The 13837-nt window shown below is 36.8% G+C and overlaps 1 protein-coding gene across 7 annotated transcripts in view; it reads right to left on the bottom strand.

Annotated features, from left to right (window-relative positions):
- The window catches only part of grin2ba (glutamate receptor, ionotropic, N-methyl D-aspartate 2B, genome duplicate a), a 180908-nt gene that overhangs the window by 13105 nt on the left and 153966 nt on the right, over positions 1-13837 (bottom strand). For all 7 annotated transcript variants that reach the window (XM_028455112.1, XM_028455109.1, XM_028455111.1 and 4 more), the window contains 4 exons: positions 12627-12752; positions 6271-6500; positions 5718-5878; positions 3579-3766 (listed from right to left, as the gene is read on the bottom strand). In XM_028455112.1, coding sequence (XP_028310913.1) covers positions 3579-3766; positions 5718-5878; positions 6271-6500; positions 12627-12752 — 705 coding nt within the window. The remainder of the gene's footprint in view (positions 1-3578; positions 3767-5717; positions 5879-6270; positions 6501-12626; positions 12753-13837) is intronic.

Genomic DNA, 13837 nt, shown 5'->3' with positions numbered 1-13837 from the left:
CAAGCCAAAATAATGTGTTTCTATGTGTTCTAAAATATCTAAAGGAACCAAAAGACATTCAAATAAAATTTTAATCATTATTATGATACCTTTACTTCTTATTAACATAATTAAGATAAGATAACTCCTATTTCAGGTTTCTGAAATAAAACAATGTATTATTATTTTTTATTTTGAAGTCCAAGGATTTTATGATTTGTTGTTTTTTTTCATTTTTTGCATTTTCTGTGGTTGGCTAATCTAAAGAAAGCAGGCTTGACAAACAATGTTAAAAAGTTCATTTAATCTAATGGTGGGTCTTAAACAAGCTTTTGTTTTTGCTTTCTCACGCACACTCACCACTTATGACAGCATGACCCAACATGAACTGCTATGGGCTCAATGTTTGGTTAAAGAGCAATTTCAGACAAGCACTGGCTGGAATTAAACCTTCAACTCGTGTTATTTGAAGAATAATGGAGTAAAAAGCAAGGTATTGTATAGAAAACACATGGGAACTCAGAATCTAGAGATTTAAGTTACACATTCATTTTAAATTAAACCTAAAAGAAGCTTGACTTGTAATTTTGTTAAAGAATCCAGCATTTCTGCTCAGGCCTCTACCAGACTTCCCAGTCCTCTATCTGCCCTTTCCACAGGAGTCGGATCAGTTTTTAGGCCATCAGGAGGCGAGTGGATGTGACGGGCGACAAAGTGACATTGAAACCCTCAGAGATACGAGACGAGTCGTTTGTTACGACAGCACGGCGAGGTGACCCCGTTTTAACATGCACACAGAAACCAGCAGTATGTGCACACAGACGCAACCATTAGCAACATGGGCGTTGAGTGTACAACCAAAATATCACACGTTAGTGAGGAAATATTCTTTCTAGGTGTGAACATTGCTGGTATCCCTAACTGGGACACACACAATCAGTTCAGGGACAAACACCCTGGGCCAATGCTAAAACAGGCTAAAAAACAACAAACAGAGCCATGCACACACATTTCATTTTCTTTTTTAAAACAAGATGTTTGTGAAAGACGCCGTCGATGGCGTCGCTGATAATCTGAGGCAGCTGCTATTCGTGACATGCTGACATTTGTTGCACATTTTAAAGGTTGATTTACGCCGAGGAGGAAAACTCTCAGTAAGACTCAACAAGATTCATTTGAACCAGCCACATAAATGATTTCTAAAGATGAATTGAATCCCTTAATGAAGAAACCAAAGCGAGACTCCAAACTGCACACCACAGTCTGAATATTTACGACCCACGTCCCAAAAACAGACGCTTTGACCTTTGTTGATTTTATTGCAGCAGTATGAATATATAGATAAAAATAATTCTGCTTGACATTTTTATCATTTGGCAAGACAGCCATCACTGAAACGTGTGTCAATCCTAATGATCAGCTATACTTGGAAAGTTGGCCATTGAGTATAAAATGGGAGAATTCTGATTATCTGCATCTGACTAGTTTCTAACAACGAACACTTTATGATGAATTTATAATTTTCAAATAGAACTTCCTACCATTTAAATACAATTGTTAGATAAACTTCTATATATATTTCTGTTAGAAGCAATGAACGGTCAAAGCAGGGAATCGACCGCACTAGCCTTTGGTTGGTAGAGAACCCACAGCTGCGAGCTGCATTAATTAAATCACAATGTATTCACTAGAAATACAGGCCGCAGCTGTGTTTCCCTCGGGCTGTTGGTTGAATTTTAAAGAGTTAAGTGTTCATTTTCCAGAGGTGGCTTTTATAGTACTACCGAGTACCGATTCACATAAAATCAAACGGTACCATATGTCTCACTACATAAACGCATCCACGTGACTGTGAGGAAGCTGAAGAGTAGGCACTTCACCACGCCGGACCTGAACACAGCATTGGCGTCAGTCATCAGGAGCATGCAGATTACTCTCGCGACAATATTTGTTGCGTTACTGAAGTGTAAGGCATAGAGATACTGTACGTCTAATCTAAGAAGCACTTGGTTCGGCACAAGATTTTTCTTAAGGCTGAAGCTATTCAAGCCTCTTTCATTTTTAGTTTGTGATACTTTAATTTAGATAATATCATACCTTTATTTATTTTTACTCCATCCTCTTTTACTCATTTGTTTTAAACTGATTTTCCCTCGGAGGAACTTCCATGACACTGTTTTTCCAAAGGGGAAAGGAAAGGAATAGGAGCACTTAGAGCCCAGTTTTAATTTGGGCATTATTAGGAAAAAACGGCGTAGTTGTAGTAGGATTTTCATGTTGAAGAAATTTGTGAAACAACTGCTACATTATAATACAGACAGTTGGATGTTGTTTTGATGTATTTTTACATTTATGTTAAATTGAAAACTTTTGAGATGTCATTATTAAACAAATTAACATTTATTAACTTATAAACACACACAAAAGTAAAAAAAAAATAAATAAATGGTACCGTTGAGCACGATAATGATTCTCAGGTATCGGAACGGCATCGGCTCAAATGTCAAAGGTTCATTATCGTTATTTCCCATCGTCTCACCTTCATCACACTAGGTTGTTAGTATTTGCCTGATGTGTTGCACAAACTATTAAAACACAAGCATATCTGAGCATCTCTGCTGTGTTTACACTAGCACAGCTTTATACATGACAGAGTTTCTGTTTAATAATCGCTGTCCGACTGTACAACAAAACAGTCAAGGCATCTCTCCTTGTATATATCTATTCTCTTTATGCTTTTTATACATTTTTTTTATTTCAATTTTCTATTTCTACATAGCCTTATTATTGTATTGTTTATTGTATCTCCTTCATTGCACTATTTTTGGGGTGTCTTTTGGGTATTCTGTGTGTTGCTTTTTGTTGTCTTTGTTTCTTGTACTTTATCTGAGCTGTAATGACAGTAAATTTCCCCTCTGTGGATCAATAAAGCCACTCTACTCTACTTAAATAATAAACCCATATTGACATGTAACTTAATAAAGGTTTCTCTGTAGTGTTTTCAAACATACCATGTGCCATGTTCATGATTATTATTGTTTTCACTGATGATTTAAAATGTTTTTTTTGCTGCTGATTTTAATGTTCTTATAAATTTTTAAGCTGTTGAATGTTTTCTGTTGCACTTTTTGATCATGTAAAGCACATTAAGTTGCCTTATGTATGAAATACGCTATACAAATACATTTGCATTGCCTTGCCTTACTCAAATGTTTGCAAAATAAAAGCGATGTTTCTAAATGTCGACAAAGTATAATTGCGCTTTGAATGTGTTTCCATTTAAGGTCGTTTTGGGCAGGCGCCACGTAACTCCCGTGAAGTATCATCCCGTGAGACTTTGCTGCAGGAAGATGAACGCTCCAAACCTCCTTATAACACTTTGTTTTTACACGTACCGCACCATGTTTTCTAAGAGAGCAGTGGTCATGTGACCATGTACGTCACGTCATGCGACTTGTATTTGCGGGAAAAGTGTTTTCATAGCGCTGATCACTTTATTTATCCCCGAGGGGCGATTCAGTTTCAGCTACATCCCTTCCAAGAATAACGAGTACATCCAACAGTGTGCTGTGCATGAATAAAACAAATCTCAGTCTCACCGTCTCCAAACAGCTGCAGGATGGCCAGGTCCACGTGTCTTTTCCAGAGCGACTCCTTCTGGATTGCGATACCGTAGCCGGTGGTGGCGAAGATGTAACCGCTGCCAATGGTCACCAACTTGCAGCCCTCGTCCCTGCCAGCCATGTAGTTCAGCACGGCCGCGTCATAAATGAAAGCATCCAGTTTGCTGGAGAAAAAGAGAGAGAGAAGTGGAAGGAGTGGGATAGGTTATATTTAATTACCACTGAGGAGTCACACATCACAGCTACAACATCCCAATTAGGCTGCTAAATAGCACTAAGCTGCTAATAAATGTAATTGACTTTCTGTTGGTTTGCCAAAGGCTGGAGCTGGCACGTAGGCCACCAAACTGATCACTCAACGAAAACTAAAGAGGGGAAATGAATCAATTATGGAGTTATTCTACTGCAGTATGCTTTACTGAGCAAGACTCAAACAAGACACTAAGCAATGGCAATTCTTTTGTAACTTAAATACGGATATTGAGCAGGTCAAACAGGGTGAATGTACAAATGTAACCTAACAAAAAGGTAAACATACTGAACACAAAAGTTTAAACATTAAAACATTTAAAAGTATTTAGAGTGTTTTTAGAGTGGCTTCATTTCCAAACAAATTTATACAAAACAAAATATTTAGACCGCAACTTAACCTGATAACAGTATTATAAAGGAAAGTAGCAATACTTTGTGTCCAACTCTGCTGTGTTTCTGGTGGCTTGTGCTGTTTAACTTGACTCACACTGGGATGAATGGGAACGGACGAGTTTATTTTGGGGTGAGTTGTAGTGTGGAGAAATAAACAGGTCCAAACTTTGTTGACGCTGTCAAAAAGTTACTTTTACCTCCTTCCAACACACTGACAGTGCTGTGCTCAGCTCTGGTTTAACATGCCATTTGCATTTAGATTGTGTTTCAACGTAAACACTTCTTTAATTATATTACAAGGGCCAGCAACAGATTAAAAGTATAGAGGATGATTTTCCCCAAAGTCTAGAAAAGAAACACCCTCTGTTGCACATGCGCAACACTTTGCTTGCTTCCAAGAGGGAACACCTGCGTGTGCGAGAGGGCGTGCACAAACCCAGTTTTCCTCGTGCACAGCTCTGTTTACGAGTCGGAGTCGGCATCGCTCGTACAAGCTGCTTGGTTCAGCTTACCTTGCACTTTTCCCACTATGTCACATACTCACCACCGGTAAGTGGAAATCCATTTTAAAAGGACCCGATGCACACTGTGCACGTACAACGACCTTACGTAAATATATCATCAGAATGTTTGACAATTAGGAGGACCAATAGTTAAGATGATCCACCCAATTATGCAATGAAATAAATTCATTTATTTAATTGCAATAATAAAATATGCATTGCTGTTAAAAGATTGCACTTCTTGTAGTGTTAACCTTCAACAGCATGTGCAGACAAGGTGAAAAAAAAAAAAAAAAAAAAAAGCCCCGGGCGCACCACCGGCCCGTCTCGCCCGCTCCGTCGAGGAGGTGGAGCCTGAGCGCGTAAAAAAAAAAAAAAAAAAAAAAAAGATGATCCACCCAGAAGTTGAAGCCAAAATAACAATGTCAACAATACCTTTAATCTTATATCTTATAGAATATTATTTTTCAGGTCAATAATAATAATAAACAGTTTTTAAAACTAATGAAATTTAGAGATTGGCCTGTAACATCAGTGTCTTGTTTTGTACACAACATACAAACAGCGAGCGTCAGGATTGCGAGTACTGAGAGTCAACTTATTCTATCACCTGAACTAACAACAGCAGCTACCTAAAACTATTCTGGTACTGATCTTTTTCTTCTTTGTTCAGGTAAAGAATTTGTCTGAAATACAAATGCTGCTACTTCTACTTTTTTTTCATTTCCTTAAATGAACGTGTGACCTGAGAGAAAGAAGTGCAAATCGCTTTTCTTCTTTGTTTGCGTGGGATTAATAATGCGAAGGAACTGTTCAAGGTCTGAGTGCAACAAATGTTATACATATACAGTATATACATGACACAAATATTATAGAACTAACTTCATTATTCATTATAAAAAGCATCTGGCATATATAATATAGATTTGCTTGGTTTCATGCAGATTGTGGAAATGATTGTCCTCACCCCGCCTTGAGGCTCTGCAGAGCTTCGTTAACATTTTTCTGATGAAACTTGGTCATGTAGGAATGCATTTCTGGATAGTTGTTCCTGATGTTTCTCTCTGTGCTCCCGTTAGGGACGGTCCCAAACCGAAAAGGGGGGGAGAAGTCATTGGGACTCTGAAACTGAACGTAGAGCACACAGAGACGTTGGGTGAAAGTCTGTAACATACGGTGGCTGAGAAGTGCCAAACACATTTGCAAATACCGCAACAAATTAACAAATGACCGCAACACATTTACAAATTACTGCAACACTTTTGCAAAAGGTCAAAACTCATTAACAAATATGGAAACACTTTTACAATTACAATGTGCCTTTGAAAATCTATCTCAACATTTGTTTTGCTATTTGGATTTTTTTTTAGATAATTTGTTTTCAAAATTGTAAATTTGTAAAAGGATTGCAATAATTTGTAAATGTGTTGCGGTCATTTGTAAAAGTGTTTTGCACTTCTCAGCAAGCCGTGGTAACGTAGTCAACAAACCAGATAGCATTAATAACCGTTGAGGTTTACCTTTTTGTCTGAGAGACCAGTAACCTGGTCCACATACTCCTCCTGGATCATGAAAGCAGCAAGGTTGGCAGTGTAGGAAGCAAGGAAGATGACAGCGAAGAAGGCCCACACGGACACCATGATTTTACTGGTGGTACCTTTGGGGTTCTGCACTGGTACAGAGTTGTTGAAGACCAGACCCCACAGGAGCCAGATGGCCTTACCGATGGTGAAGGATGGACCATGAGGCTCTGAAACAAACACAAGCAGAGTCAGACCGCTCGGGATTTGATTGCATTTGCACGTCTTCACTATTTACAACAGATACATCATTAGCCTGTTATCTTAAACCTAAAGTAAGACTGCCAGGATCTGCCAGCTGTGGTTATTCACTCTGTTTTGTCACACCAGGCTCAAAGTGGATAAGGACTTGGTGATGATGAGTTCCATTCCTGCTAAGCTTTTAAAAGAATTGTCTCAACTCGTCTGGAACACTCGGATGGACTATCCTTCTATCCTATTCTGTTTGTCCCTCTGTTCACTAACCCCAACCAGTGGAAGCAGATGGCTGCCACCTCTGAACCTGGTTCTGCTGGATATTTCTTCCTATAAAAAAGAAGGAGTTTTTTCTTCCCGCTGTCGCTAAATGCTTGTTCATTGAATCTTGTTGGGTTCTTTCTTTCTTACTATGGACTCTATATTTTGTTAAGCACTTTGAGATGACTGTTGTAATTTGCGCTATATGAATAAAGTTGAATTGAATTGAATTGAATAGAAAACCTTTCATATAAGATATCCCAAAAGTTTTCTCAGCATGAACTTCCTTTAAAGAGTAACTAAACCCCAAAAATACAAATGTATTTGTGTATGAAGTAGTGCTGTTGGTTAATCCTGGTCAAACTGTTCTTGCTATTGGCTGAGAACGAGATCATGTGACGTTTTGGGACCATTTTGCGTCACAAACAAGCACTGTTAGCCCCGCCCCTTTCACAAAAACTATCACCTGTGGGCTCTGCAATGTGTGGTGAGTAGGTTGGATTGAGAGAAGAGTGAATAAAGAAGTATATTGAGTAATGAGTAGCTAGTTAACATAGCATAGATTGTTCATTGGAAATTTTATAGTGTGTATAGGGCGTGTCTTAACTGCTCCAGGAGCCCCGCCCATAATGAAAGCATTTTTTTAAATTTCTCTCCTCATGGCAGGTCAGGAGAAAACAAGGGTTTAGTAACTCTTTAAGATGGAAAGAGTATTGCAACAGGAAGTAGCGGGGAGTTGATGTGGTGCAAAATCAAGTTTCGGAAAAATTTGTAACTTTTGGGTTGCGAGGATGTGTTTGATGTGATACATTAAAACCCTTTATGTTCCTTAGTTTTTATATATTAAGAGGAATTCAAGTACGAGGAGTATTCTTCATGTTGTGAATTCCTTGTACTTGCTGTTGCTCGCTCCATCGATGACACAACAGCAGTTATTATGCTGTGATTAGCAGTTAGTTGCTAGCATTTGTGTGGGCATGTGTGAGAGGAAAAGAAAAAGCTGCATGTGCAAGCATGTGGGCGTGCATTGTTGCATGGCGCCTTTGTTCGTTGACAAACTGTGCACACCATCTACTTTGTGAAGTTTTGCGAGAAAGCCTATGAAATGAATCAGGCAAAGATTTCTTGTTTACAGCTGAGCCTATGGTAAACTGCTGCAGCAAATGTTTTGACTTCCAAACTTCGATCCTCACTCTTCCTGATAGCAAAGCCCCAGAGCACCACAGGCAGATGAAACAGGGCACCTACAGCCCTTTAGGGAGAAGTACATCCTCTCCAGAAGACGATGAGAGGCATGGGAAAAAGATATCCATGGTCTATACAGTATATACTGTATATATATATATATATATATATATATATATATATATATACAGTATATATATAAAACCACATTCTTTACTGCTTTCATTCAAAAGTGGCAAATCCTACTGGTACATTTTGCAAATGGACAAAAATAGCGTTACTATATTATTGTGTCCTTTTATTGACTCAAACAACATTTATACTGTGCATATGAACACACAGACTATCTGGTGATTCCATATGAACTTATTTATATATAAATACGGCAGCGTTGGGGTTAATTACATTTTTCAGTTACAATTCTGTTTTCAATTACCCATGTTTTCAATTACAATTAAGTTACGATTACGGTGACCAGCATTTTTTCCAATTACAATTACTTTCTCAATTACTAAAGTTCAATTACAATTACTGAGCCTGAAATAAATAACTTGATAAAAGTAAACCTTCCTCGTGTTAGCTTTCTGTTAGCATCTCTTATGATAACGGGTCCTAAATCAGCTGTAAAATACAGTAAAAGCAAATATCTATCATGTAATTTCTTTCCTATCTATTTGTTACCTTGTTAGGCATCATAATCCAAAAAATATTGGTATTATTATTCTTGGTGTGGGGCCTCTGAGCCTTTTTTGTGTCAGTATAGCCCTCGATTTCAATTTTTTTATTGTAAAATGTGGGAACGTGTATTATGAAACATATTTTAATAATTGTTACTACATATGTGTAGAACTGTACATAGAACTGTAACATTGTTTCCCAGTTTTGTGTTAAATAAAAATTGACAATTTTAATGGCAATTACAATTGCAAAGTCAATTATCTGAACTCAATTACAACTGAAATACGATTACGACAGCAACAGATCTTATAATTACAATTACAATGACGCCATAAATGTAATTAATTATCAATTACGTGATTACAATTATAACTGACCCCAACCCTGATTATGGTATACTGTATATACATCCATTCCTATTATAGAAACCAGTGTTTGCAGGAAGGCTGCTTTAACTGTTTGTTTGGATTGAGTGGCTGATTTTTATTTATTTTGTGCCAACCCTGAAGTCCTGCTTTATGAGCTGTTGATTTTTCTCACGTGAACAAAGTTGGCTGATGGTCATCAAACCATTTAACACTATTTTAATACATAACTAGAAGCCAAGATGAGCTCATAAATATCAAAGAACCATTGTGTTCCAAACAATGTGTCCTTACGTTCAACAGATCGTGTTAATGAAAACAAAGATTGATCTATTGAGCACAGTCTGCTCCGGGGCTGGTCATTAGGAACACATCTTACATTTCTCATTAATACAAAGTAGTACTGGTAGATTGGATTCATTAAATGGATCCAGGTTCATCAGAGTCACTCATTAAATTTACATAAAATGCATGTATTGTGGACTATCACCACTGTTCATCATTATCATTTATTTTATTTCACTTTATTATTTAAATCCCTCGCTGCTTATTAAGAAGAGCTGCTATTAGGGATGGGAATTGATAAGAAGAGAGAGAGAGAGAGAGAAAGTGGAAAATTTACAAATAAGGTGTCAGTCTAAATAATAAATACTATCGAAATCAATCTATTGAGGAGTCACTAAATAAGTGATTTTCAACCGTGGGGTCAAGACCGTCGAAATGTCAGAAAAATTAAAAATAGGTTTTTAAAATCTTTAAATTATTATTCATTTTTAATTTTGTTTTTAAAAATGAAAACAACAAACAATATTAAACAACTGTTTTTCAATACATTCACTTTGTGGAATATAGGCTAAATCTAGTTCAAATAATCAGTTAAAAAATTACCTGAGGTTAAATATGATCAAAAACCCATTCTAGAAAAAAATGTCTTTGGGGGTCGCCAGAAACTTTTGATATTAAAATGGGGTCACGATCCAAAAAACGGTTGTGAACCACTGCACTAAATACTGTTTCTCTCCACTTATTTACAATATGAGATTCTTTAAAAGGTGTTATCACTTGTTAATTCATCATTATGCTCTATAGTTGTATTTAAATAGTTTTCTATGAGCAAAACATTGTAGCGTGACAAAGGGGTTACTTGGATTCAAAAATAACAAAAAGGGGGTACGTGAGAGAACCACTGATCTATTTCATTCTATTTGAGTCATTGAAACTTTATAATAAGATCCAGGTTAATGGAGCCAAAGCATCTGTAATCTATAACTCAGACTGTTCATTATCCAAACAGATCTAATACAAAAAGCTAACTGACTGTCCAACGTATCACAACTGACCACTGCATGTACTTAAAAATGCACTGAAGTTCAAAACAAGCATCCCAAAGTGATTTAAATTAACTCCCACATGACCCGATCTGAGTATTTCATTAACCGCTGATCTAATGGAATATTTCAACACAACCGTCTCCACGGTCGGCTAAGAATGGGCCAAGTAATTAAAGAGAAATTATTTAGTGAGAGAGTTAGCTCTGTGGGCCAAAATGCTGTATTGTTGCCCGAAGTCAGAGCAGCACTAGTTAAAAAACAGTAATTAGGCAGGAGGAGAACACTGACGACTAAACATGGTCGATGCTTTAAGCAAACGGCAAAGAATACCTGACGACCACACAGAGGGTTTGTATCACACACGCTCACCATTACAAACCTGCGCTATTGTAATAGTGAGTAGGGGTGTGAAAAAAAACAGATTTTGAATTTTAAAAAAATTCTTCTGATATTTAATCAATATTTTTCACATTTTCGTGCTGGAGACATTGTCACTTCTCAGCAAAAATAAACATTTAAAGATAAGTTAATTTAATACAAAAACCTGATCATGTGCAACAGTATAACTTTACTTTCATATGTATTGATCTTTGTGAGTTTGAATCCTGGAAAGTGAATCAGATTATTTTAGATGGAGCTCATTGGTGCCTACAGCTCCTCCTGAGGGACCCTCACATGGTCCATGCGGGCTACCTGGGGCCCACGGGCATCATGTTGGTGACCCCTGATTTAAACATTCTGATACTGACATTGTTGGAAAAGTTTCCCCCATTGCATTATGGGATATGGAGTCCCATACACACCACTGGCCTCATAGCACGGCCCAGGTCCCCCACTGACTATAAGACAATGTGTCAATATATAACTATGCACTACATGTATATACTTCAATATTAATATTAATTCTCTCAATTATTATTATTATTATTATTATTATTATTATTATTAATATTATTATTATTATTATTATTAATAGTATTATTTATGTTATTTACTTTTTTGATTCTGATACATGAATGCATAAAAGTGTTTTTACTTCGTTCTTACTGTGTTTGTGCCAGAAAAGGAGGACAATGATCAGCGACACTATTTTTGTTCTAGTTTATTCCCGGTGTTCTCCGTGTTATCACCTCACTCCATGAGACATTCAATGTTGGTCGTATTCTGATCTTTCTGTGTAATGCCCAAAATAACCATTTTCAGTTGGTAAAAACACCTGAAAAGTGTCGAGAAGTCACTTTGGAAGAAATCACAGAAAGAAAAAAACACTTCTATGCATCGTCTATATCCCATAATGCAATGTGAAAAACTATCTGACAATGTTAGTAACAGAGTGACACAGTTACAATTTGTGTGCAACTTGTATATGATTGTTCATTAATGTGTGTTGTTCCGATCAAATAAATAAATAAACAGCATGGTTGAGCATCTCTTATGAGGTCTTACAGCTCCTAAATCAGCTGCAAAATACACTAAAACTAAATATCTATGATCTAATTTCTTTCCTATCTATTGGTTACCTTATTAGGCTTCCTAATCAATGAAAATATAGGTTTTAATATTTTTAGTGTGAGCGTCTGAGCCTTTTCTGTGTCAGTATAACTCTCAATTTAAAAAAAATTTTAAATGGTAAAATGTGTGAAAGCTTGATATGAAATATATTTTATTAATTGTTAACTACATATGTGTAGAACTGTACATAGAACAGCAACACTGTTCCCCATCTTTGCTTTAAATTATAATTGACAATTTTTTATGGAATTCTCATGGCAATTACAATTACAAAGTCAGTTATCTCAACTCAATACAATTTAACTGCAATTACGACAGCAACAGATTTTTTTTAAATACAATTACAATTATAATTACACCATAATCAATTACGTGATTACGACCTGGTTAACAGTGGAGATCAAAACAAACCTTCAAGCTATAATTTCCACCTTTTACATATTTTTTCAAGCAAATGATCTTTGATTTATTGATCTACGAAGCATATGTCTATATCTGATTTAAAATGATCATCTCCAGCAGCTTTAAATATCACATATGAAGGCAAAAAACTGGCACGTGCAAAGTTTCTCTCCAACACAAGTGTGTGTGTCCAAAAAAACTCTTCATCTTTTCCTTTGAGCACATGTTACAAACGCTGTACGCTGAACTCAGGCTAAGACTAAAACATAGGAGTGGCTGTTAGCAGATAACGGCTTCTTTGTGTGTATTTACATCTACACCCTCCAACAGTTGGTCCCCTGACAGGTGCTGAGTGGGGGCCTCTCACCTCTGCCGTCAGCCAGACAGCGGTTGTAGCCCACGGGGCTGAAGTACTCGAATATAAACACAGCTATTGCTGACACCAGCAACAGCATCACGAACATCATCACCCACACATCTGCGCTGAAGGGCTCTGGAGGGGAGGGGAGGGGGAGAAAAGAGAACGGGGGGAGATGAGAAGATGGGGTTGAAGCGGGAGAACGTGGAGGGACAGAGAGAAGGAAACAAAAAGCGAGGAAGATTGTCAGGGCAGATCAAAACAGGGCGGAGGAGAGATAGAAAGAAAGAATGAAGCAGGAGGAGAGAGAGAGAGAGAGAGAGAGAGAGAGAGAGAGAGAGAGAGAGAGAGAGAGAGAGAGAGAGAGAGAGAGTAGAGGCATTGAAATGCAGAGTGCCAGATTGAGAAGAGGAAGGAAGAGCCAGTGATGGAGTGGGAGTGAGAAATGTTGGAGGGGCAGAAAGACAGAAAGCAAAATGAGATGAAAGACAGTTGACTTTTATCATTCACTACAGCGCGCCTGTAATACATGAATACATAATAACATAACAATTAATAAAAGCAGAAGTGAAAGTAATGGATTACAAGTACTCACGTTGCTGTAATTGAGTTTCTTTCGTGGGTCCTTGTACATTTTTTGAGTATACTTATAAATCAGTAATTCTATGTGTCGTTAAGTATGTTTTAAAATCAGAAATCAGAAATGTTTTATTGGCCAAGTACAGTTTTTAGGACAGTACAAGGAATTTGACTTGGTAGTCGGTACGCGAAACAAAAAAACAAAGAAACAAAAAAACAAAAAGAAGTCATGTAATTTATTTCATTTCTGCACCCAACCGTTACAGAGTAAATGATATATTTTTTGTTTTATTGTATACATTGTAAAACTACAAAAAAATTAATGAAATGACCAGACAACAATCAAATGCATCACATCATAGCTGACCAATCAGATTAAACATAATGCACGGCGTCAAAACAGCATTGAATGGAGGTTATTTTTCTCAGTTTTAGAGTTCATAAATGTAACTATACTTAGAGCCTGAGATTTTTTTATTTTGAATTGACATACAGTTTGACAAAGCTTTTATTTTATATGAGATGTTTACTGTATGTAAGGGAACCATAGCAATATTTATTTTTACCAAAATAGTTACTTTGAGTACTATTTAATTGAGCTACTTTTTACTTAAGTTTTTGTATGACTTACTTGTACTTGA

The sequence above is a fragment of the Gouania willdenowi genome, chromosome 8 (assembly GCF_900634775.1).
Source record: "Gouania willdenowi chromosome 8, fGouWil2.1, whole genome shotgun sequence".
NCBI lineage: Eukaryota > Metazoa > Chordata > Actinopteri > Blenniiformes > Gobiesocidae > Gouania > Gouania willdenowi.
This window is presented reverse-complemented; position numbering and strand designations above follow the sequence as displayed.